At 48.3% G+C, this 26749-nt stretch overlaps 1 protein-coding gene across 1 annotated transcript in view; it reads right to left on the bottom strand.

The window, feature by feature from the left end:
* Positions 1–26504, bottom strand: part of VWC2 (von Willebrand factor C domain containing 2) — a 108195-nt gene extending 81691 nt beyond the window's left edge. The window contains exons 1-2 of the mRNA XM_068550124.1: positions 25809–26504; positions 3345–3474 (exon numbers count right to left, since the gene is read on the bottom strand). Of these exons, the coding sequence (XP_068406225.1) occupies positions 3345–3474; positions 25809–26492 (814 nt within the window). The 5' untranslated portion in view covers positions 26493–26504. The remainder of the gene's footprint in view (positions 1–3344; positions 3475–25808) is intronic.
* Positions 26505–26749: the final 245 nt, after the last annotated feature.

Here is a 26749-nt window from a genome sequence, read left to right as displayed (position 1 = left end):
CATGTCTAATTCTTAGTGCTTCTCACATGTTTTCCATGAAAGTGCTTCTAATAATTTGAAGTCTCCATATTTATCTTAAAAATTTCATAAAATTTTTCATTTTCCCCCAAAAATAGCCATATTCATTTTCTGGTGGAAATAAAATTCTAAATAACTACCATCAAGTAGTACTGAATACTTCAGGGAGATATACAATCTCTATACTCAGTGCTTTTGTGCTTTTGGTGTTCATATTCCCCCTCGGGTATAGTATTCCACGTTGGAGAATCAGCGCTAATCCCAACAAGGCCCTCGTATTTCAACATCAATGTCTTACATTTGTCAGTTTCCTTCCTTTGAATGTTTAAAGTAAGGTAAGGTGCACACATGCAGGATGGAAGTCTTCTGATCTCCGGCTTGAAGGGAATGTGTGCTGTGAACGTGAGGCTCATCTGAGGTATACCAGCACCAGAGAAAACCTGAAATCCTGAAAGTCAATAGAACACTCACTGTTTGTATCAGTAGGAAAAATCCGAAAACCAGTCCTGAAGAAAAGAAAATCCTATACAAATCAACAAAGTGACTATTTTAAGTTGTATGTGATTTGTGATCATTTATTTATATTCCAGGCATTCTTGATTTCAAACTTTTGTTCCTTTGATGCAAGTGACTTTGGCAGCTTGCAACTGAATCGTGATTTTCCTTTCCATCCAAGCTAAGTCTATCCAAGCATTTAATTTTACAAGGCGTCACTTTTGATGTCCTGTAATCTGTGATCTATCAGATGCATAACTTTTTCTTATTGAAAACATTGATTTTTGTGCACAGCAGTAGGATGATGCACTAATGTCAATTATTCACTAATCTCAACCAATTATTACAGGACATTCATTTCTGATAGAAACTGTTCTTATTTTTCAAGCAAATTTTTCAGTAAGAATTCCGAACACCATTTGCCCTGTCAAGGTCAGAATACCCTACAGCTAGAGACAGATGAAAGACAGATTATATCTAGTGAATACGTTATAACAAAACTTAAGAGTACTTACATGATTAGACATTTAAATTTATTTCTGGGTGTATTCCTGAAAATAAAAAGTTGTTGCTGTTTCGATATAATTGGATCAAACCTTTGAATACAAATCCTTTTGTATCCTGTAATCTTTCTTAATCTAGTTTTAAAAAACCATATTTATCCTCCTTCTAAGAATCTTTAATACAATACCCCCAATCCTGCCTTATTTCATTCTATGCTGTCTCTCAAAGTGTAAAGGCAATGGCAGAACACTTAGAAGTTTGCTCTCAGGGCAACAACCATCTCTCTCCCCAGACCATCAGTGCAACATTAAAACATTCTGTGAATCTCTGACTATACCATATTTATACAGGTTTTACTTTTGAACATTGTTTGATTATTCAAACAATAACATTATATCTTAATGTTAAAAACTGAATCAAACAGAAATGTCACTTTAAATCTTTATAAAATTTTAACGTATCTACACATGATAAAGAATTAATTCAAATAATTTCTAAATTCTCTAACTCTATACCCTAAGTGGGATATATCTTAAGGGCAAAAAGAACTGCAAAAAAATCTTGAACTTTAACCAGTAGGTTTCATGCTGGTTGTGGTATAAATAGAAGGTATCCTGTGTGTATCATGAAAAAGAACAAATAAGCAAATGTATTGACAGTGTTGGGTTATATACAGAGATAGGGAGAGATGGGGACAGAGACAGAGCTCAAAAGAGATAAAACAAATAAAACGGCAAAATGTGAATAATAGGTAAATACAGCGAAGGGTATACCTCTGTTCTTTGTGCTATTTATCAACTTTTCTGTAGGTTTGAAACTTTTCTAAAGTTTCGGGGATTGAAAAAATCCTCAAGGATGGAAATCATGTCTTTCCGTCTTTTGTAAACATCGAAGTGAGGATTCCCTGATTGTCTAAGGCCAAAACTTTGTTGTTGTTGTTTTGTCATAACTGACAAGAGCGACACAATATCTTGCATACTTAAGATGCCAACTATTTGAGCCACTTATATTCAAGCCATTCACTGAGTATCACTGACTCGGGAAGGCTCAGTCATGCCGCCGCGTGCAGCGTGCTGCAGCCTGGACCTCAGTCCTTGTGGTCTCCTCACCGACCCCAGGCACCAGCGCCCCCCTCCCCACACTTACTTCACTCCACACCGTCGGTGGAGATGCTGCCACCGTCCTGCTTCCACAGAAGCTTCACGTCCTCTTCTATTGATTCCTTTCAAGACTTTTAAAATTTCCCGTGGTGAAATCTGGGTATCTGTGTGCACTTGGTGAAAGGCATCCGTGGAACCTCACAGCCCACACAGTGGGCATGACTGCAGAATCTCAGAATTGCCACAGACACTAATAGCGGCCCCGTGTAACCATCAGCCACTGACAAAGCCCACACCACACGGCCTGATGTCCAGCAACCCCACAGATGACGAGCTGGTAACCTCACAGGTGAGCCCCTCCCGTCTCTGAAACGCTCAGGCCATGGAGTTGCCTTCATCTTTTTGAGACATTCTGCCCTGGCTTCGTCCTAGCACCGTGGCCTTGGGGCCACACAGAGACGGCCCAACCCTCTCCCAAGGCAGGACCCTCATGTACTTGAAGATGTGGTCTTATGTCCAGAGTCCGCTCTCTTCTAAGCTGCGCTTAACTGCTTCATCCAACCACCATCCTGAGCCGCGGGTCTTCATCCCATCCTCCCTGGGAACCCACTCTTCTCAACACCCTCTTAAAGTGACGCCCAGATGCACGCAGCATCCCAGGTACAAAGTACTGATCCTTTAGGATGAGGAAACACCCTCCCTTGCGAACCAAAGCCATCCTGCCATTTTCTTTCATAAAGCAGACAAGGCTTTTGATCTCCCCCAGCCTCTCACTTGGAGTAAGAGGGGGTTCTCTTCCTGCCGAAGTTGCTTATGAAAAATATTCAACGATGTTTCACATTTAATCCACTTAGTAATGAAAAGTAAATGAGTCCAACAGGCATGTTTGATTTGTCTCGGAAAGAGAGAAACTGCTTTGCAAGAACAAACAAAGTTAAATTAAAATAAGCGACTCTCTTCAAGAGTGGAAATTGAATTTTCCCCCGAAGAACTAAACGTGTGTAAAACACTGTGCTGACACCGATAAGAGAGAGCAGGGCTTCCTGGAGCCCAGCTCCCGCGGGTCCCCGGGGCCCAGAGGGCAGGAACCCGCGTGCAAGGGCGTGAATGCAAATACTGAAACTCACATGCACCCTGCAGTGCCTTCCGCACTGCATCCCGTGCTTCATCGGCGGGAAGCGCGCAGGGACCCCTGCGTGATCGCGGGCCGGACGCGCGTCCACCTACCGTTTTTGCAGATTGGGCAGCACTGGTCGGGCTCGTACACGGGGTCCACGCACTCGGTCTGTGGACACGCGGACACCGCGCACAGCACTTCCCCGCTGGCCTCGCAGCGGCACCGCTCGCACGGCGACACCTGCAACACAGGCCACGGTCAGGGCGGTGTCTCCATCCTTGGCCCTGAAAGTCACACACTCACCAGCCCCGGGGTCCCAGAGCGTGAGGACGGGGCTGGGGCAGAGCAGGCTCCCCCGGGGGGAAGGGGGGGCACACCGATGGGGCCTGGGACGCTCACTCCCTCCCAGCTCCACACCTGAGCCTCTGTATTTTTATCAACCCACACAGTGAGCTTCTTTATAAGCTTTCTGTTAAAGAAAGGGTTTTGTTTCTTAAAAAATTAAATAACACGTCATACTGAATTCTTGCCCACCCAGGCATCCTGCAGGTGAACCCCTTTCCCACAGCTCTGCCCAGGGCCACCCACCCAGCCAGCCCGGCCCACGCCCAGCATCTCTGCTGTGAGAAGACAGCAGAACAGGGCAGGAAGGGCGGGGTAAGGGAAGGAGAAATGGGGGGCTTCTCAGGGCCGGGGACCCGGCCGGGAGCCCTCCCAACGTGATCTCATGTCAGTCTCATGTCAATACTAAACACCTCTACTAACATGATCACCCTAGTTTCTGGTGAGGAAACTGAGACCCAGAGGCATCAGGCCACCGGCTGTGGGCCGACCTTTCATCAGAGACAGGGCTCCAGCTCGAGTCCAAGGCCTCTCAGGGGTCATCACCCAGTGTCACCATGGCCTTCATCTCCAGGCTCCAACTGGCCTCGCTGCACTTTCCAGCCACTGGCCCCAATTCTACCTTTCTGGATGGCTCCAATCAAGCATAATGGCCATTCCTGGCAATGCTAGACACTGCCAACAAATCCTCCTGTAGTAACTCAGGCAGGTCGTGATGGCGATGATTTTTTTTTTCTGGAAACCACCCACAGAGTGGTTTTTCATCTGGGTTGACCCATGACAAAGCAGAAACAGCACATGTGGACCCAGCAATCAGAAGCTGTGATGTGGGAATACGTGCTTTAAAGGACAGCGCGGATGGGACGGGGGGTGCCAAACAGTTTTCTGGGCAGGGAGGCCCCACTCGACTTTTGCGTACAACACGAGTGGCACGACCAGCACTACACAAACAGCACTCTTGATGCCCCCTTGGTCTATACTGTGCAAAAACCCCAACTGCAGTCTCCACCAAGCGGCCTGGTTACTGCATGAAGCAAACGCTCAATTTGTACTTAAAGGCACTAGACCACTGTCTGGCTGGGAGTCATGACTTAGGTGTGTGTGTGTGTGTGTGTGTTCAAAAGAAAGAAAACACTGAAAAAAAAACTTTAGAGTGGCCCGGGACAAAATCTTGACCTGGTCTGCATTATAGCCTTAGAAGTTAAAATCAATCTTACAACAATGTAAAGGCACGTTTTTGAGAAGCAGTACTGGCACAAGAAGGTTCTCTCGCTACCCTAACAAGCGTCTCTCTGCCCCCGCTCTCCTCCTGTCCTTGTCTCCTACCAGTTCTCTTTTCAGCCTGTAGCATCCTTGTGTCCAGGGTGGGTTTACTCAGCAAGCAGGATAAGAAAAGGATTCGGAATTTTAAAAGCAGAGACCCTCAGTTGCACAGGATGTAACCGAGCAGGACCCCATGGGTCCTTCCCAGAATAGACCCTCACCCATGTCCTCAGCCTGTCTTTTGTCTGTAGAAAAACTTTAGCCAAAGAGTAAATTTAATCAGAGAAGTGAGAAAATGCAGCAAGAAAGGAAAACAGTCAAGCAAGACAAAATAATACTTTAGCCGTTAAACAAAGTCAAGGACCTTTATTTTAGTTCCTCCTCAAGGCTTATAGACAATATTCTGAGCCGTGTCCTTTGAGCTGTTTTGCAGACACTGACATCCCCACCGGGTGGGAGAAGTTAGCTGCAAGCTGCCCACTAGCACGGAGACCCCAGACCAGCTGGAACCAGGAGGTTGATGATGCTGACTCCTGATGACCTCACCAGCAGCCAATCAGAAGAGTGTCCACGAGCTGACCACGCCCTGCTTCTGGAACACTGTAAGACTCCTCACTACCCCCTCCAGGGCGGGACACACAGTCTGGAGGGCACTCGCCCGCTGGGTCAGACGGTGGGAAGGCAGCCCCTGCCCCGGGTGAGGTGAGGACAGTCGCATCTGGAGGGCTGGATAGTCAGGAAGGAGCAAGAGGGCCGGGGATGACTGAGGTCTGTCCTCAAGAAAGGGGCACGGCCCTTCCTGTTCTGGAAGGCTGTGGGCAGACTCTTCATCAGAGACAGGGCTCCGGCTCGAGTCCAAGGCCCTTCCCAACCCCTCCCTGTTCTGCAGGAAGCAGGAAAAAGCCCCACTTCGGTTTGGAATTTGAAAGGCAAGAAGGGCCCTTCTGTCCTGTCCCCGGCACAGAGCTTCAGGAGAACAACAAAGGTGCAACTTCAAATCAGAAAGGCATCATCACAGGCCCCGAGGAGCCCCTCCTGGCCGCTTCCTGGGCAGGCCTGCAAACTAAACCCTCCTTCCTGCTCTGGGCCTGAAACATGGCCCTCTCCCACCACAGAGCCATGCTCAAACCACACACGCAGCCGGGACTGCTAATTTCTGAAAGGTCTGCAACGTGATCAAAAATTGAACTGTGGGTTTTACTATCACTACACATTTGGAAATCCTGCTTCAACTCTGTGGGGATTTGTTTACTTCTCAAAAATCAGAGCTGAGGCTTAGAGTCGGGGTCACGAGTGTGTGTGTCCCTCCCCGGCCTCAGCTCCCGGCCCTGCTCTGCCTGCCCCAGCCCACTCGTGTGGCTGGGATCCACCCCACACCCCATGGTAGCAGATGGGGCAGCCGGCGCCGGCGTCTGGGGCCCTGGTGGGAGGTCGGCCTGCCCAGGCCCTGATTGGATTCCACATGCTGCTCTGATTCCAGGCACCAGGTCTGAGCACCACCCAAGCCGAACAGCCCTCAGATACCAGCTCAAGCACCAGAAGGCCTCCTGTCAACCCATGTTCTTTGTCCTTCTGTGCAAACCAAAGGTAAGAATGCCCAGTGCATTGCTGGATCTGCGAGCAGGAACATGAGCTTCTAAGGTGTGTTTCTGCAATCCCGCCTGCTAGCAATAGCCACCTACACCTTGTATAACACGCCTAATGACAGAAATGCCGTCCTCTGCAATCTTCCAGTTACAAATCAAGTTCTGTACAGAACTTAGATGAAGCACCTAGCGGAACACCGGGCATTTGAAGAAGAGGAGCCATTCTCAAGGTACCCACTATGGGCTGGAGTAGTCAACCGTTGTGCTGGAGAAAAAGAGCACAGTCTTGCAGAATTGGGAGTGAGAGTAAAGAGGAGCTCTGTGCTATTCATTCATTCATCCCAGTCCTGAGCCCAGACTGATGAGACCCACTTGTGCTAGTTCCAGGAAGGTGGGAACATGGGTGATGGCTGGGGGGGCGGAGGGGGAGGGGTTAGGAAGGCTGGCAAAGGGCCAGCGCCTGGACCAGCCTCGGATCCAAGTACGGATGCTGAGGGCTGCTGCTGAGGGCTCTCACTGGCCCCCTCTTCTTTCAGAGCCACCCCAGCGACTGTGGCTTATGAACGACAGTGCTGCAAAGTGGATCTAACCTGAAGCAAAACCATGAAGAACAGACACGTCTGAGCATGTTTTCCATGAAGCAGCCATGAATACAAAGTGCACAGCAGAGGCGAAAGAAAGATCTTAACTTGATGGTAGCTAAAGTATTTGCATAACTAGTTAGACCCTTAGCATGCTCAGTAATGATATACATGTCTGTATCACATGTACATGGGCAGTAAGGACTGTAAAACACATACTGAGCCTGTTTCTAAACAACTAAGTAGGAACAAGCAATATAATTTACATGGGAAACAGTTCTCAGATGTAGAATGAGGCCTTCCTAATGGATACTGCTTACATTCAGGGCCTCATACATAAAGGATCTACATGAAGTAAGTGGTGGTTTGGGAGGAGCTTCTATACGAGTTGTTTGTTAACAGTTGTATTTTATCTCATATATTTCACATTTATGGACTCGGGTGCAGTTAGATATCTATCTATAAGGAGCGTTGCCTTGTGTCATTTCATAACCATGAGAAGGACCAGGCTCTGAAATACAGCAGAAGGCAGGTTGAATTTGAATCCCACTCTTGTCTGTGTCCCAAATGTCTTTCCACTCTGGAAGGCAGAAACTTATTTCCTACATGTACTTTCTTGTCTGATTTCTTTCACTCAGCATAGTTATTCTGAGTTGTGTCTGTGCTGTATCCTGTCATTCCTTTTTGACAATATTCCATTGTATAGACACGCTACAGTTTGTTTATCCATTTACTTGTTTATGGACATTTGGGTTGTTTCTAGTTTGGGGCTGTTACCCATAAGGCTGCTATGAAAATTCATGCACAAAAAAAAGAAACTAATTTCCAGACACTTCCTCCTGCTCTATCCTGCCTACACAGCTGCACCTTCCACCACCCAGCAGAATGCCCACCTACTTGGGAAGGCCAACATACTTTTCTTAAATCCAGCTTCAACACATCTTTCTGTCCTGTGCTGCCAGAAAAGGCCAGTGGCCTGGGTGAGAACTCAAAGATGCCTCGTGTCACCTGAATCCTGCTCTCTGACGAGCAACCACCGTTATATTTCCAATCTGGAACTTCATCCTGTGGCTGCTGGCGTGGGTGCCATGAAACCCCACTAATTCCAGGCTGAATGCAGATGCCTCCTCAGGAACAGACAAATGAGAGGCATGAAAATCCCAGCACAGCTTCCCAAGGAATTGTAATGTTTTCATAGATGCGATTAATTTATGAGCTAAGAGGTGTCAGCCCAGACCTTTCCCAGTTAAACCCATTCCACCTAAAATAAAGTCTTCTCTCCATTTCTCTATTTTGTGCATCACCAGAGAGGTTCCGTTTATGTTTCTAACCCCCATAATGTTGGATTCTACAAGGACACAAACTAAGATTAACAGGAAAACAAAGAGAAACCCTGAAATCCGGGCTTCCCTCTCCCTCCTCTTTCCCAGTTCCTCGATCCTCCCCCCTTCCTTCGAATCTGCATAAGCCCTGGACCCCTTGAATTCCTCCGGGTGTGTTGGCCAAGAGCACTGTCTCCTGTCACTGAGAGCCCGGCTCCCAGCCTGCAGTCAGCTGCCAACTAGATTCAGTGCAACTCAAGGGCCAGGGCGTGTCATGTCTCTGTCACATTCAGGATGACTATAGCAACTGAGCTGGTGCAAAACGCTGCACAGGCTCAATAAATATTGACTGAGTCAAGGAAGAAACCACTGAAAGACACAAGAGCTGAAACTAACTTGCACAGCACATGAGGAGAAACATAAAAAATGAAATCTACAGCTTTGCTTCAGGAAGGGCTGCTCACCACCAGTAAGGAGCTGCTGGAGGATTAGATACCCACACACGAGGCAAAGGAAGAAAGAGAAATCTTTCCATTATGAGGGATCAGGATGTGGATTACACATTTAATCCACAAATGTAAGAGAAGACACAGATGCTAGGATGATATAAACACGAAAGCAGAGGCTTTACAGAAGGGATCCGACAAGTGCATAAAGGGCATGGCTAGAAACAGGGTCCCTAAGGGCACAGCCTGAGATCAGGAAGCAAAACCTCGAGATTCTGGAGCAATCCAGTCCTGCACGTGGGGAGCAGGTGTCACACCACCCTCTGCCTATTACATCTTTCCTAACTATTCTGCTCTGTGTGTCAGTGTTTCCTATATATCGCTAACATTTATAAGGAGTAGCTGAGGACTCATACTCTCTTACTTACCCAGTGGACAAACTTCAAATCCAAAAGTGGAAGATATACGATGTGGACACACCCACCCTGCAGGCTGGGGATCATGCACACGTGGTTCCAGGGCAGCGATAGAAGAGCAGGCTTCTCAGACCAACCACCAAGCCCTCCACCCTCCACTGACCAATCCCATAGGCTCACAACCGAACAGAATCCTGTATTCTCGCAGAGAGATACAAAGACACACCCAAGTCGCTCACCTCTGTGCCCAGCCTGGCTGGGGAGCTGACACATGAAAAGAGAAACTAACAGAAAAGCAGGCAATGGCAGATGGCAGCTGAGCTGTGTGCATATTACGGCTTTGAAAGGCAAAGCTGTCTCTTTGAGTGGGAGGGAGAGGAAAGGGATCAGACTGGAATGTGGATAAGTCAGCTGGGGAGGATAAAGCAGGTGGAGAGGGGCACCATTGAGACAAGGAGGGGCCTCGCCGGCTCCAGGGTTCCCTCCTGGGGCTGAGAACCAACCCCAAAGAGGCTTAGAAATCTAAACTGGAAAGCATAACGTTTCCCACCATCAGCAGAACTAAAAGAATTGTTCTAAAACTAAAGAACAAGATCTCAGTGTTTGTGCATTTGAGTTTTTTTACACATTATGACCCTCTTGTATAATTATTCTGAAAACTTCCAATTAAGAAACAAGTTGCCGTGTACAGAGATAAATACGAATTTTAACCTTTTTTTCCAGGAGTAATTTTTCAATAGTTCTCAAAATAAAAATCTAAAGTAAGTGTTTTAGAGTTTGGATACTATATCGTTTTATCATTTCATTTTTTTCTTTACCTCCAAAACAACAATCTAAGTTAAAGTTTTGCAATCAGATAATCTTCTTAAACCAAAAAAAAGAGAATTCCTCTGTTTAAGCATATCTTCTCTCCCCAAAAAGGATGGTAACTTCTTTAATAACCTCTCTTTATTTTTCTGACGTTACATTTTAACAGGATAATGTTCATTTTATTTTAACAAAAATTTAATGTGATGAAATCAAATGATATCTGAAACTAATAAAAACAAAGAAAGGAAAAAAAAAACAAGAAAAAGAAGAAACAAGAGGCAGGAGCTAAAATCGCCCTTCGCTGAAAGCAGCCCTTGGCTCGGCCCTGGATGACAAGCATCCTCCCAAATCCACTGTCACACTTCTGTCACCAGATGGCGAAAGTGTCCTTCCAGCTGCTTAGTGTCTTCCCAAAAGTGCCCAGAGTCACACTCCTGCGTGCGATGCACTTAAAGGGAATCCCCTTCTACTTAGACCACAGGTCTCATTAGCTTCTGATAACCCGGAGCTGTGATATTTTGGAGCTGGAAGAAAACGCAGGAGCAATGCTTTTCAACTCTGCTTTTTTATGGGGTGCACACACACCCAGGGGTCGGGTGAATTGTCAAGAAACCCACACAGCAAGGCAAGGCAGCGGCCAGAATGCAGGGTCTGGTCAGGCCACTGGGCTCTGTTCACGTACCATCTTCATGAGTATGTCCTGGCCACCCTGCCTGCTCTGACCACCCTCCCCTGACTCCCTGCAAGAAGCCTGGCAGATGCTATGCAGGTCCCAGCTTTCTTTTCAACAGTCACCTCAAACTAAATCCTTTCCCAACCCTACTCAAGTTTCCTCAACCTGAAATATCTTAAACTAGAGCAAGGCTCTGTCTCCACCCTGGGAAGCAACAGGGTCCTGCCCAGACACAGACGTGCCCACCCAGCAGCCCATGTCTCCCAGGCTCCGCCCGCTGTCTGAGCTCCCCTTGTCCATCAGGGCCGGCAGGGAGGGCTCCAGCCCCTCCGTCCCCACCCCCCATCTTCCCTCCCATGGGAATAGCAGCCCCGAAGTGACATGAACTTGATCCACGGCCACCTTCCAGCCTCCAGCACAAGCCAATGGCCACGGAGCTACAGCAAGCTGCTGCTTCCTAAGCCTTCAGAGAAGATTCTGGTTTTGTTTTGTTCTTTTTGTCTTTCCACTGGCTGTCAGAGAACGGATTTGCACACAAAGGGACTTAATTAAGAACTGTCCTCAGGAGCTGTCAGCTTCCAGTCTCAGGAAGAACACGACTCTACCACACACACACACACACACACACACACACACACACAGAGCAGATGAACAGAACAACAGTCTGACAACCCGACAAGGCACTGCTTTCTTCTCAGGCACCAAAGACTGACTTTTATAGTTTAGCTTGAGGCAGGACCCCTTAATGTCTTTCAAATTCTCTTGTGAATAAAATTCCCTCAGATAAATATGGATCATGCAGGAACTCACTTATGAGGGGAAAGATGCAGGCAGTGTTTACATGGTGTATTTCACTTGGTGGCAAACAGATGAAAATGAAGAAGGGTGCTTCTTCTGGGCTGAAGACCTGGGGAATGTCCTGGAAGGGTGCTGACCTAACAGATCACACAGTCCGATCACATGCAGCAAAAACCTGCTGGCCTCCTGTTACAAACTGAATGTCCCCCCTAAATTCATATGGTGAAGCCCTCACCCCCAATGCAATTGTCTCTGGAGGTGGAGCCTTTGGGAGGTCATATGGGTTAGATGAGGCCAAGGTCACAAGGGTGAGGCCTTCGGCGGGTGGGATTAGTGTCCTTGTAAGGAGAGGAGGAGGGCCCTCTCCCCACCAAGTGAGGACATGGTGAGAAGGCGGCCGTGTACAAGCCAGGAGGCGGGTTCTCAGCAGAACCAGACCCTGCAGACACCTTGATCTTGGACTTCAAGCCTCCAGAACGAGAAGTAAATTTCTGTTGTTTCGGGCACCCAGTCTCGTGCATTTTGTTCTGGCAGCCTGAGCTAAGACAGCACCTGCACCCCCATTTCCGTGGTGGAGGCAAGTGTGTGCCCATGGTGGACCCGCCCCTGGCGCCCAGCCCTGGCCTGCTGCAAACAGAGCCGTGCAGAGAGGAGGAGGAAGGGCCAGCAAGGCTCAGAGTAACTCCAGGGCCACAGACAGATAGGCTTGGAGTGCTACCCTGGACCCTGGGCCCAGTCTCTCCTCCCACTTGGGAGTATGGGTGATGGTGAGATTTTTTTTTTAATTAATTAATTTATTGATTGATTTTTGGCTGCGTTGGGTCTTCGTTGCTGTGCACGGGCTTTCTCTAGTTGCGGCGAGCGGGGGCCGCTCTTCATTGCGGTGCGCAGGCTTCTCATTGTGGTGGCTTCTCCCGTTGCAGAGCATGGGCTCCAGGCGGGTGGGCTTCAGTAGCTGAGGCACGAGGGCACAGTAGTTGTGGCTTGCGGGCTCTAGAGCACAGGCTCAGCACTTGCGGCACTCGGGCTCAGTTGCTCTGCGGCATGTGGGATCTTCCCGGACCAGGGCTCGAACCCACGTCCCCTGCATTGGCAGGCGGACTCTCAACCACTGAGCCACCAGGGAAGTCCAATGGTGAGATTTTGATGGAGTAGCTCTAATAGATACTTTGCCTATTCACAGATTTCTAAATTAAGACCTTAACAGAATGGATGTGATGCCAACTGGGCGTGACCACCTACACACTGGGGCTGAAGGGGGGGTGGGGAGGCCCTGGGGGCAGTTTTGTTAAAGCCAAACTCCTCTTAAAACATGGGAAGCTCTAAACCCTTTTTTTTAGAATTAGTATAAAAGATTAAGGATAAGTCATCCTTAGCAGAAAGAAGCAATGAAAAGGAAATGGTTTTCCTTTAACATATAAATGACTAAAAGTAACTGTCTTCCAAGAGTAGGCTTTTAAAAGATGGGTGTGAGGTGTGACGTGGGGATTGGTTCTCTCAGGGATCACAGATTCAGATTCTTTCAGGGATTCGTCATGTAAGAACACGAGGCAGCGAACTAGGTGCATAATAGGGAGTGGTGGGGACTGCAGCAAACGGGGAAAACACTTAATGCATTGAAACCCATGTGCATATCTCTTCCTAATATAGACACACACACACATTCGCACACGAAGAAAACAAAACCATGCTGCTCCCTTTTGTCATTCTTCATTTGAGATGGCAGTAATAACGTTTAAACGCTAAGCAGGGAGCAGTGAAGGTGACCAGAGTGTAACTGAGCAGGACCCAGTGGGGACTCCCCAGGACAGACCCCTCCCCATGTCCTCTGCCTCTGGCGCCTCTCTGAAGTACCCAGATAACAGTATCTGATGCACATTTCCTGAGTTGTTTTGCAGATGCTAAAACCCTCACCAAATGGAAGATGTTAACTGCTTGATGACCGTGAGCACGTAGCCCCAGGGCCTCCTGGAGCCTAAGGACTGATCATGTGAACCCCTGTGACCCTGCCCTGTTCCCTCACCATCAGCCAATCAGAGAACTGTGCACGAGCTGATCACATACCCTATGACCCGCCCCACTCCCTCACCTGGCTTTTAAAAATGTTTGCTGAAACCCTTCGGGGAGCTCGGGGCTTTTTACGGCATGAGCCACCAGTCTCCTTGCATGGCCCTGCAGTAAACCTTTCTCTGCTCCAAACTCCGACGTTTCAGTTTGTTTGGTCTCACTGTGCGTCGGGCACACAAAATTGTGCTAACGAGAGGAGAGCTGACCCAGCTCTGGGAACAAGGCTCACCATCGCCAACTAGGACGTGGCCACCTGGACACATCTGAGGTCGGAGCCTGGCTCCCATCAGCCTGCCTCGGCTGCCAATCACCCAGCAAGTGCTGGACCAGGGCGGGAGACCGGGGCACAGGCATCCTCGGCTCACACCTTTGGCCCCTGCACTTCCCCTTGAAGCTGAGCCTCTTCCAAAGCATCCTGACATTACAACAGGCCAGCCCAGCGGTTTCTCCAGTTAATGAGGTCCCTTTCCACAGTTAATGGAGTTTAAGAGACTGCGGGGCTCACTCACAAGAAAGGGATCCATCTCTGAGCTCAGATGCACCCCTGAGAGCTGACCACTCAATTGTGTCGGCCGCTGCGTGGTGTCACCCTGGAGCAAGATGAGCTTATCTCTTTGACTCCCTGGAGGGCACAGGAGGCCAGAGGGGACTCTGCTGCAGGAGGTGACCTGAGCTGAGGGGTTGACATCACAGCACAGTTTATCCCTCAGGCCACCCGCGTCCCCTGTTCCTCACAGGCCCAGGGAAAGGCAGCAGCCTTGTCAGAATTCTTTCTTTTCCTACCCCACACTCCCTGACATTTCTGCCAAGTGTGACATGGCTGAACTACCAGCCTATTGAGGCAAAGGTGCTCAGGGGGGCCCTGCTCCACATGGGAAGGGACTGCCAGCATCCTGGCCAGCTGGGGACTCCCTGCACTGCGGCCCCAGGGGAGAAAGCTGCCACGGTGACAGCCGTCCACTGGCCAAGGGCCCTGTGTCCCCAGAACATAACTGTCAACAATGAGAGAGCATGACCAGGGACAGAGCTACGGCTCCTGACACCTTAACAGGAATGAATAAATATGAGTCCTGGCTTGCTTGAAACTAATTTCATATTTTGTTTCAAGCCTTCTGAAACAAAAATATTGAGATACTTTTTCAAAAAATGTATGAAATTTAAAAGTAAAATGTAAGTAAGAAATTGTTTGTAAAGTTGGACCAGGGAGATAGATATAAATGAGTGTAGCATGTCAACCTTTGACAAAAGCAAAGACATGATACAGAAGGGCCAACCTGTCTGGTACGGTGTATGTTAGTATTTATTTCTGAGCTGCTTCAGGAGCAGGGGGCATATCACTTAGAAGTGGTCTGAATTTTCTTCCAGGAAGGGCAGAACAGTTGGCCATGGCCTACTGGAGCTTGGTGCCACCTGTGACCTGTAGTCCTGGACGACAGAAGGAGCCTTTGAAAATGTTCACCTATTTCAGAATTTGGCCTAAAGCTGCACCAGCTCCCCAGCGATCATTTTTTTCCAAGAACATTTAAAAGTTGTATTTAATGGCATCTCCTGTTTAAGGATAAATTTCACAGCTCAAAATTCAGTGCAGGACACACCAACCCCTGCAAGGCATGGGAACGTGAGCTCCACCACCAGCTCGGCTGTCACCACCCTGGAGACCCCCACTTTTGTAATCGGCAGTCGGGGTTCTCAGCCCCAGCACCCTTGATATTGGTTGTTGGGCTGTTCTGTACCCTGTAGGATTCCAGCAGCCTGTCTGGCCTCCGCCCACCAGATGTCGGTAACATCTGCCCACCCCAGTTATGACAACCACAAACACCTCCACGTGTGGCCAAAGCTCCCCCGTAGGGACAATGTGGACCCCAGTTGAGAACTACTGATCTGCAATTTAGTGAAGGATGGGTTTTGATCCCTTCTTTCTTAACTCTGTGCCTCTGCTTCTGGGATCCTGTTTTGCTTCCTGGATTTCAACCTTTAGATTGCATCTGGAACTTCCTTTAGTAAAGGTTTTTTGGTAGTATGCACTCTATTTTTGTTGAAAAATATTTTTGTTCAGGCTCATTCCTGAAAGATACTTTTGCCACGTACATAAATTGAATTAATGCTTATTTTCTCTTTGTTCTTTAAAGATGTTCTTCTACAGCTTTGGGTTTTTTATTCCTTTTTTCTTGGCCACGCCATGTGGTTTGCAGGATCTTAATTCCCTGACCAGGGATTGAACCCATGGCCCCTGCAGTGGGAGCATGGACTCTTAACCACTGGACCGCCAGGAAAATCCTGGCGGAAATTTACTATTCTTGACGAGATGTCATGGGTCAGCCTAGTTACTGTTATTTTGCAGGTAAAGTCTTTGCTCTGTGGTCCCTTTTAAAATGTTTCCTTTCTCTCTGGTGTTCTGCAGTCTCACTAGGTGTGGTTTTATACATATACATACATATATATATATATATACACATATATGTGTATATATACATACATATTTTATATATACTTAATATATGTGTGTGTGTGATATATATACACACACACATACATATATCTTTCTTTAGATTCACTGGGATTCCTGAATCAGGAAATAGGGGTCTTTCAACTGGAAAGTCTCCGGCACTATCTCTTCACCGTCTCCACATTCTTTGCTACTTCTTTCAAAATTCTAACTGGATGTATGTTAGACCTTCTTTCTCTATCCTCCATGTACCAAAACATTTCCTTCCTATGTTCCATCCGTGCACCTGTGTTTCATTCTGGGCAACTTCTTCAAATCTACCCCCAGATTCACTAAATTATCTCACAACCTGCACCTATCATCCTGTCAAATCCTCCCCTTGAAGATTAGTTCCAATTACTGTAGCATTCCTTTATACAGGCTCTATGTGATTCCTTTCCAAAGCTGGCAAGTACTTGGTATATACTGATGTGGTTAACCCATCCACTTGATTCCTGCATTTATTTCTCTGTGCATAAAAAAATATTCTCGTTTGTATCCCAACATCTGGGTCTGATCTGACTGCATTTGTCTCGGCTGACTCTTGTTTCTGATGCTCTTTCTTCTTGTGTGTAATTGTTATTTTGACATCACATTCCTTGGAACCTTATTTGTGGGGATTCTCTGTGGCTGGAGAGTGTTTGTCAGATACCTGTGGGCCCTGCCAGCCTGGGATCACTTTAAATAAAAATATTACACATGGATTATCCAGAGCACTCAGGGAAGCATGACTAGGGGCTCCACATCCACAGCAGGGCATGTGCAACTGCTGAGAGGGAAGCCTCCAGCTCTGCCCAGTGCTGAGGCCGTCCAGGGGGTGTGTCTACACTGCCCTCTTGCAGGACAGGCTCTTCTGGGGAGTCTGCTTTTATGAGAGGTACCCTGGTCTGACTCTCCCTACCTGGGGCCCTGGACTTGTGACGTGGCCCAGCCTGGCCTCGAGTACCAAGGGTCCAGGCCCCGGGCATCAGTGGACACCCTAAGACAGCCTCCCCTGAACGATTGACTTTCCTCTCTGGTTTCAAACATCCACCTCTATGGACTAATTTCTCTTATTTTTTTGCCATTCCTGCTGTGCTTTTGAGAAGATGTGTTTTATTGTATGCGATCCAGGATTTCATGAGTTTTCTAAACAGTGGGTTTTCAGCCTATGAGTCTTCCATATTCCCAGGTAAAATCATTTCTGCCATGAGGGGAAATGCACAGAGCCACACGGCATCTTAATTTTCCATTGCTATGCATTTCCACGGGCCTAGGGCTTCCCAGAGAGCTCGCAGGGCCACGGGCAGATGTCTGACATCATCCTTTTCTGCATCCATTCGAAAGGCACCCTCTGTCCTGGACGCACCCCAGTGCCCGACAGAAATAGAAGGAGAAGTGAGATCCAGCTGGCAGGATCTCAGCCTTGGAACAGATAAGCAGCAAGAAGGATTTCCGGCTACATAATCAGAACCGTGCCTTGAAGGATGGCTACAGGGGATGCAGACTTGAGCGGAAAACCGTATCCTTTACTCAATCTCACAACTGCGCTATCTGAAACAGGCTCTGGTCTTTTCCCTAGAAAGCTGCCCCAGGATTCTTCTTCCTCTGTCATTTAAACACAAAGCATTAACAGCACTGGGATCTAGGTGAGGGGCCTCCACCTGCCTACCCTGCAGACCACGACCCCACCTGACCAACCTCTGGGCACATCACTCTCTATAGGGTCACTGCCCCTTGATTGGAGGGACCTGATGGTTTGTCACTGTATATCCAGGATGTAGCCCAATGCCTGCAAATATTTATTCAAAAAAGTATTTTTGAATAAATAAATGCAAGCATGAGCTTTCTGTTGGGACTTATCAGATCTGAGAAGGAAATACTTCTGGGAACACACAGTCCCCTAGAGTCACTCTCTAACGGTGAGGAAATTCACAGGCCATCTTGCTGGAGACCAAGCGCCGTGCTGGGGCAGGACTGTCGCTGAGATGCACAACTCCCCAGGCCACAAGAGCAGCAGGCTTTTGTTCTGCTGTTTGTGTGGAGCTCTGCAGGTTCTCATCTCTCTCATTTCCTTCTCATAACGAGAGAGACAGCAGCACCCTCTCCACGTTTTCCCGCCCGCTAATAAGGAGGTTCTGAGTATTGCCCACGGGCACAGGGATGAACCAGAACACAAGCTCACGTCTTCAGAAGGTAAGGACTCTGTGCTCAAAGTTCTAGAAACTGACTGTCCACCCCAACTGAAGGACAGGACTGGCGAGCATGGCCAGGGTCCCTCCCTCCTCTGATGCCGCCAGCTTGTCTGATCTTGAAGAAGGTAGCCATTTTCTAGGGTGAAACTTATCCACTTGCGAACAGAGAGCATGACAAAGCAACATGGCTGCAGGACCCCGGGTAAGTCACGCCAAGGGAGGAGGTGGTCAGCTGGGGAGCCAGTGCCCTTCTCAAGGAGCAGCTTGGCCCTGGCAGACGGCTGACGCCTGGGGCTCACCCCGTTCTCACAACAAACCAGCAATTGGAGTATTTGTAAGAACCTCTCACTTGTTAAATGTCTGCTCTATCACACAAACATCTGATGTGCCTTGAGCCAAGCAGAGCACCTTCCTGGGCCGGAGCTGGCTGTTGGGCCATCAGTCTGCCCCCGCGTGGGCCTGATGACCTCTGAGGTCCTACCCACGGTCGAGATCTGGTACCCGGTCCACTGCGTGCTGGAACCTCCCTCCTTGCCCTCAGGGAGCTCCTGGGATCAGTGCTCTTCTTCTCCTTACAACTCAAGATTTTATACTTTGAAGGCCACAGATACTCATTTTGTCCTCAATGGCTTGAGCAAAACACAACATAAGTCCACATAAACAAACACTTACCCAAATTGATTCAGCGTTTACCAGACACAAAGTGGGCCAGGCACTCCAGGCCTGTATAAGCCTTCCCTTTCCAATTACCAGAAATTCTCCCAGCCACACACAAAATGCCCCTCCATCCCCATGGGATCAGGAAGGTAAAGAGGCAGAGTTGGAAGGAAGTGTCCAACAGACGAGGATTCAAATCCTGGCTCCCCCATCACTAGCTTGATGACTTCAGTCAAGTTACTTAACTGTTTTGAACCTTAGTTTCCTCTCCTTTAAAAAAAAAAACATACCACCAGCTCATCAGTCTACTGTGTAAACCCCGCCCCCCCAACATATAAAACATATAAGCAATGGATGAATGTTGGTTTCCTTCTTCCCAACATAAAAGACTAAACGTTTAGGTTAGCAGGTATTGGTCCTGTCTAAAACTTCAATCAGACATTTGGTCCACACCCAAAGGTCCTTGAAATTCGGTCCTATCCAAAGAGTCCATGCCAAATGGCTTTGGACAAGACCAAATATCAAGGACCTTTCTTCTTTTTTTATTACGTATAGTTGACTTACAATGCTGTGCTAGTTTCTGGCGTACAGCAAAGTGATTCAGTATTATATTATATTAGTGTATATACTTTTTCAGATTCTTTTCCATTGCAGGTTTTTACAAGATACTGAATACAGTTCCCTGTGCTATACGGTAGGTCGTTGTTGATTATCTATTTTATATATAGTGGTGTGTATGTGTTAATCCCAAACTCTTAATTTATCTCTCCCCCTGCTTTCCCTTTTGGTAAGCATGAATTTGTTTTCTATGTCTGTGAGTCTATTTCTCTTTTGTAAAAAGTTCATTTGTATCTTTTTCTTGGATTCCACATATAAGCGATATAATACGATATTTGTCTTTCTCTGCCTGGCTTACCTCACTTAGTATGATCATCTCTAGATCCATCCATGTTGCTACAAAGACCTTTTGCTATGGACCAAATATCTTATGTAAGTTTTGGACTGGACAAAATGGTCTTGCAAATATCAAGGACCTTTTGGCAGAGATGGAATATCTTATGGACCAGAGGTTTTATGGAAGTTTTGGATAGGACCAAATGTCCTGTGGGAACTTTTATAGCATTTGTCTCATACATGCAAATAAAGTACTGCATGGAACATGTAAAACAGCAGTCATTCACGTTAGGTTTCCCCTACCTGAGTTAGGGACACATCTGAAAAGTCTAGGGAAACCATATGTACTCTCCTTTCTTTAAAAAAAAAAAGTTAACATTTAAATGGCATTAAACAGAAAGGCAGAAACAAAGAAGTCCAGAATTTGCGAAATCTTCCTAGAAGCCAAAACAAACTCAGTCATAGCAATAGCACACACATGAAACTGACTTACAGGAAAGAACATCGACTTTACACAACTTAGTTCATTTTCCTCGGCAAAGGAAAATAATAATGGTATTGTTTTGGTTTAAGTAACATCAGCGAAAAGAATATAAATACTATTAGACTGAAAAATATGGAGAATTGTGTCTTTCTCTTTATTGGCACTTGCTCATAATTGCAGTAGAAATCTATTGAGATGGAGCTTTTGATTCCAAATTTCATGTAAGTTGTTTTTCATTAATAAACTCCGAGAAAGGAGATTTTGCAACAAGTCGGCTGCTGAGGCCCCAGGAGAGGCTTGTGACTCAGTGGTCCCGGGTCATCTCACCTGTGACTACCTCGTTCACTGATCTTCTGTCCAACAGTCCCCGTGCTTTGCAAGACAGCCCAGCAAGCAGCACGTATCAATAATTCATTTTCTCTTTTTCTTCTAAGACTTAATACAATTGCCAATCAGACCTCCTGATCGGCTACGGTAACCAACATGGACACACAAAACTGATATCATCCCAACCGAAAGCAAAGTGAAATTTCAGTTCTCTTGTATCTCAGGGAGTCGCATGCATTCTGTTAGGTTCTACAAAACACGGAAACAAGCTTGCAGACCCTGTTTCTGTCTTCACAGTTCCCCAGAAATCAGGATTCCCAGGAGGGGAACAAGTTCTTTTGTTGCTCAAAATGGAATCGTGTTCTAATTAATGAATTTCAAATTTGACTTGCTGCTGGCCTGTATGGTAGCTCTCAGGGGCAAATTTAAAAGTGAGGCCCTGATACATATCATACAAGGACCCACTGACATAAGTAAGTAGCACAGTAATTCCTGAAGTGGAGCTCAGAATGGAATAGACACTAAGTCACCATGATCTGGGTGGGCAGCTTAATTATGTTTATCAGGCATTCTGTGTATTACCCATCACTCTGTGCCTTCTTTACAAATTCTTTCTTCCAGTCATACTTGCTGATGCATCCTTGCCCCACTGCATTCCCTACACCTCCTTGGACCCAGGCCTACGAGGTCAACTCTGGTCACTGACCCTATGTTACAGGCTGCATTGTGTCCCCTCTCAAACTCAGGTGTTGCAGTCCTAAACCCAATACCTCAGAACGTGACTGTATTTAGAGACAAGGTCTTTACAGAGGTAATTAAGGTAAAATAAGGTCATATGAGTTGGCCCTAATCCAATATGAGTGGTGTCCTTATAGGAAGAGAAGATCAGGACACAGACATGCACAGAGGGACGACCATGTGAGGACACAGGGAGAAGGCGGTCCTCTACACGCCAAGGAGAGAGGCCTCAGGAGGAACCAGCCCTGCCGACACCTTGATCTCAGACTTCCAGCCTCCAGGGCTGTGAAGCTATAAGTTTCTATTGTTTAAGCCACCGGGTCTGTGGTACTTTGTTATACAAATGGCATGCCCCAGGAAGCAAGAGAGCACATGAAATAGCATTCATGTATAAAAAATATAAACGAATAGACCAGCTTCCTTACTCAAAGTTGGAGGCCTGCTGGTGTAAGAACAGGACACTTGGTATAATTTCAGAGGCAGTGGAGGACATTCTACTAGAAACTATGTTTTTATTTGAATATACAAACTAAACTGCAAACATCCCTGGAGGGATGAGGGTATTACTCTAATTGTTATTAGCAGCTTAACGGTATTTCACTAAAGGTCTTCTGCTGACATCTGCCTGAGATCAACCAGGCTGTAAGGAATGGGAGTTTGAATGGGGTAAAGAGCCTTGGTGAGAAGGGGAAAGACAGGACTGAAGCAGAGAGAACTGGACAGAGAGTGAAACCCAGCAGGACCCTGTGGGGCCCTCCCAAGTACACAAGCCTTTCTGTGCTTTCTATTTCTTGTTTGTAGGAAAAAGGTTTCTGCCTCCAAGACCTTCCCTGAGTTCCAAAGGGCAGATTCAAACAGTCACTAATTAGGGGAGTGAGGAAATGCAGAAAGAAACAGTAGGGCAGGATGTGGGAGGGTCCCAGTTCCTCCTGAGGGATGGGCACAGATATCTGATACATATCCCTGAGCTCTTCTGCTGGAACTAAGGCCCCCATCCCGGTGGAGGATGGTGACTTCAGGCTGAGCACAGATCCCCGGAGCACCGCCCTGTGAACTCACCACCAACCAATCAGAGGAGGGTTACACACCCTGAATCCTGCCCCCCAGGTTTTGCCTATAAAACCTTCTTCCCTGAAACCCACGGGGTCTTTGGAGCATGAGCCAGCCATTCTCCTGACACGGCCCTGTGACAAATAAACCTTTCTCTGCTCTGAACTCTGACGTTTCGGTTTGTTTGGCCTCACTGTGCACCGCGCACAGGGACTGCAGACATATACCCAGGACAGAGAAGCACGAGAGGGCAGGGAAGAGACACGCTCTGTCCAGAACACGTGTGCAATGGCATCACAGGCACAAGGATCCGGGGTTCCACCTTCTCAGGCACCCACCACGAGCTCCCAGCCTCCCTCAGTAACCTACTCTCTCTCGGAAAGCAGAGAACAGAAAGCGCCTGCGTGCCTCCCAAAGAAAGAGGACCAGAACCGGCCTGCCTTTCACCTCTCCTGACCTGGCCATGATCAGGAGCGTTCCAGACATGACCCTATGGCACCACAACCTCCACTGAATTACATTTTTTTTCAGAGAAGCGCAAAGCGCTTCAGATGTAAAATGCTTTCCTTTCCTGTCTTCCATGTACTGTGTGCTGTGCAAACTGCAGGTCTTGATGGGTCTCCTGGAAGCCTGGAGGACCCAGAGCAGCTACAGGTGCAGTTGTGCCCCACAAACCCCTGGACTCACAGCTGACCCTATACCCCTCCACACTTATCCTCCCAACACTCCCAGAAAGCACCGCACCCTCTTTTGTTCATGGAATGAAACTTGCACAAAGCCACACTAAGTTAGGGAAATGCCTACGAGTGTTCCTGATACTAACAGAATGAACAAGCATGATATATACAGCGCAATCGTTATGCAGTTGTACCTATCATAGGAGCAGGAATATAATGAAAATTTTATAGCAGCTGGGCACAGTGTCATCCTAGCAGCTGGTAATGATTGGATGAAAGTTAAGAACAAAGGATCACTTGAAGATAAAAGATGCGCTTAATACTCTAAAAATAGCTTTATTGGTATTTTAATTCTTACTGAGATTATAATCTTTCCAATCTCCCTTTAGTTGCTATCATCTCCCATCTCAGAGTGGGAAACACATTCTACTTATGCACCAATTTTTGAAAACAGGAATCCAATACAAGGCATGTGCGTATATACACTACCAAATGTAAAACCGATAGCTAGTGGGAAGCAGCCGCATAGCACAGGGAGATCAGCTCGGTGCTTTGTGACCCCCTAGAGGGGTGGGATAGGGAATGTGGGAGGGAGGGAGACACAAGAGGGAAGAGATATAGGGATATATGTATATGTATAGCTGATTCACTTTGTCATAAAGCAGAAACTAACACACCATTGTAAAGCAATTATACTCCAATAAAGATGTTAAAAAATAAAAAAAATTAAAAAAACGATTCCCCACCCCCATACACACAGGCAGCTTCATGGCATCCAGCACTTAGCAATGAATAACCAGAACAGAAGTTTGAATTCTTCCTTCTACCTGTGATGGCTGCTCTGGGATGCGTTTGGGCTTTTGAGATCAAAATGCTAGTAATTCCTCAGCCTACCTCATGGGACACTTATAAGAAATGACTAAAAAAAAAAAAAAAGAAAAGAAATGAATATGGAACTACACACAGTGCAAACAATAAATAGTATTAATTAAAAACTAATTCCTTGTCTTTGATCTTGTAACACTTAGATTTTCCTATGAATCTAAAACTCCAGAGAATCGTTTGGCTACAGCCCCGTCCCAGGCCAACATGGAAGGCCCCTCCTCTGGGCTCCACCAGCTCCCATGGCCAGCTTTACTTATGCACTTCCAGGCTGCACCCCAGAACATCTGGGGAGGCATCTGCCCAGCTCCCCAGTCCTCCAGGAGCATTTTGAGGGAAGGGTTCCAGACTTACTTCTGTAGTATGGCCAGGGCCTGGTTCCTAGTAGGTTCTCATCAAAGCTGTCTGTCTCTCCAAAGGGCTGAAGCCAAGAACTGTCTTAAACAGGTTTGCCTGGAGATAAACCCTGGGTGTCAGGTTGTTAGAACTCCAAGGACCCTCAAGGAATGTAGGGCCCTTACCTTACAGATGAGGAAAAAGAAAGCCAGAGGGGAGATGTGCTTTGTTCCATCATGCAGCCGATTAGTGGCAAAACCAGAATGGAAACTCATCTTTTCTGACCAAATCCCAGCATCTCCACACTTTCTACATTACCTATAGATCTGTCCTTCTCGGCTTTTATATTACTATTTCTACAACACTCAGGAATTCATTCCTAAAACTCACTACACGCTGTCACATCCTGGGCACATTCTCAACTTGCAGATCTCAGAGGCTATGGTCTGGGCACCCTGAAGGATTCCTTCGCACCTGCCTCCTTGTTCAGCTTTGGGGGCTGGAGGTGCCAGGATGCCCTCTGCTGCCCAGGAAACCTCTGGCATGCCAAGTCAACTGGCCAAGTCCAGTTGGACTGAGCCGACCATGGGGGACTGGAATGACTGAGCAGCTGTGCAGTTGTCTCCCAGGCTCGGTAGTGAAGAAGCAGGGCTTTCGGGCGGAGTTCAACTCCGGCCAGCACAAGCGCTGGATGGCATCTCCATCCATGCCAGTGCCCCTGTGCAGCTGGGCTTTTGGTTCAAATAAGAGTGTAGGGGGTAAATGCATGCTTGACACATGAATCTGCTTCTTAACAGCTGTGTTGCCTTCGACACCTTTTAAAAATATTCTGTGTCTCAGTTTCCTCTTCTTTGTCATCTGGAGATAGTAGATAATAATCTACTTTACTGCGTGGTTTGAGGTTTAGCTAAGTTAATACAGGTGAAAAATGCAGCCTAGAGCCTAACATACAGTACGCATTCAGGAAATAGCGCTACTAATATTACTACCAGTACTCACCTAAAATAAAACCATTTTTAACCATAACCTGGACTTCTGGTTTTTGCTGTCGACTATGTTTTGGCATCCATTGAGCAAGCATTTTTTTCTTTTAATTTCTAGAACATCTGCCTGATACCCAGCACATAATCTAGGGAAACGGCTTATTTATGTGAATAGTCTCCCTTAATGAGCTATTAGCTCAAGAACACATCCCAAACAGCAGGGTAAATTACCCTGTGTTTGAAAACAGGGCGAGCATTTCGGCAGCAACACTTTTAACTCAGGAGCAGCCAATTAAGGTTAAAAGTACAGCCAGTGATTTTGCTCGGGCTGTTCGCCTTAGGGCCACGGGCTTCACTCTAAGGAAACCCTTTTATCGTGAAGACCGAGCGAATGCACGTGGACTGAGCACACGGCTTGCAAAAATTACCTCTGCCCTGAAAAAGAGGGGTCTTGCTGAGGGGACGCGGCCACAGCGCCGCCCCCCTCTGAGAACCACAGAGCGCCTCTTCTCCAAAGTGGGGACTCAGAGCCGGATCACCCTCTCCTGGGACGGGCAAAGTCGCCCGGGCGCTCGCCTCTTACCACGAACTCCTCCAGGGTCTGGTAGGTCTTGCCCCGGAACTCGCAGTAGTTCTTCCTCTCCTTGCACTGCGGGCAGCACTGGCTCGTGTCGACGTGGATGCAGCGTGGGTGCAGCCGCGGGCACTCGGGCTGCGCGCACAGCGGCCCCTCCTCGGTGCACAGGCATGGGCAGGCCGAGGGGCCCGGCGCGAACTTCTCCCCGATCGCGTACACGAAGCCGCTCTCGTCCACGCAGCCCTTCCCCCGGTAGTCCGGGTACGCGTACTCCTCCGGCAGCTCGGGCGTGGGCTCTGGGTCTGGGTCCGCCGCGTCCTGGGCGGCGGCGGCGGCGGCCGGGGGCTCTTCGTGCGGGGTGTCCCCGCGGGGCCGCCCCTGCAGGTCCCCGGCCCCGGCGCCCCCGCCCTGGGCGGCCCAGGCCTGTTTCTGCCTGCTCCACGCCTCCCGGCCGGCCAGCCCGCGGCCGCCCTTGCCCTTCCAGTCCCGGGCGCCGCCGCCCTCGTCCCTCGCCGGGCGCCCGAGCTCGCTCACCCGGCCCGGGCCGTCCCGAGACGCGTGCTCGCGCTTCTCCTGGCCCGGCCGCTCGGGCGCCCGGGCCAGCTTCTCCAGCGGGATGCTCGGGCTGCACAGAGCCACCATCAGGCAGCAGGTGAGCAGGAGGGAACCGGACAGCGCGCCAACTGCCATCGCAGTGGAGCTCGGCAACCCCTACCGCGTCCCGGCGGCCGGGCGGGCGGGGAGCGAGGTCGAGGGGCGAGTCGCATTCACAGCCCGGGGGCGCGCCGCCGCCAGTCTGGAGCCGCCGTCCCTGCGGAGAGAAAGCAGCACAGCTGAGTCCCGAGGCCCGCGCGCCCCCGGCCCGGCGGCTCCCGAAATGGACGCGCCGGACCCCGAGGGCAGGGGCGGCATGCCCGGCGCCGGGGCGCGGCCCGGGGTCCTACACA

This window comes from Eschrichtius robustus, chromosome 8 (assembly GCF_028021215.1).
Source record: "Eschrichtius robustus isolate mEscRob2 chromosome 8, mEscRob2.pri, whole genome shotgun sequence".
In the NCBI taxonomy this organism is placed as follows: Eukaryota; Metazoa; Chordata; class Mammalia; order Artiodactyla; family Eschrichtiidae; genus Eschrichtius; species Eschrichtius robustus.
Note: the sequence above shows the minus strand (reverse complement) of the source record. Positions and strands in the feature narration are given on the sequence as shown.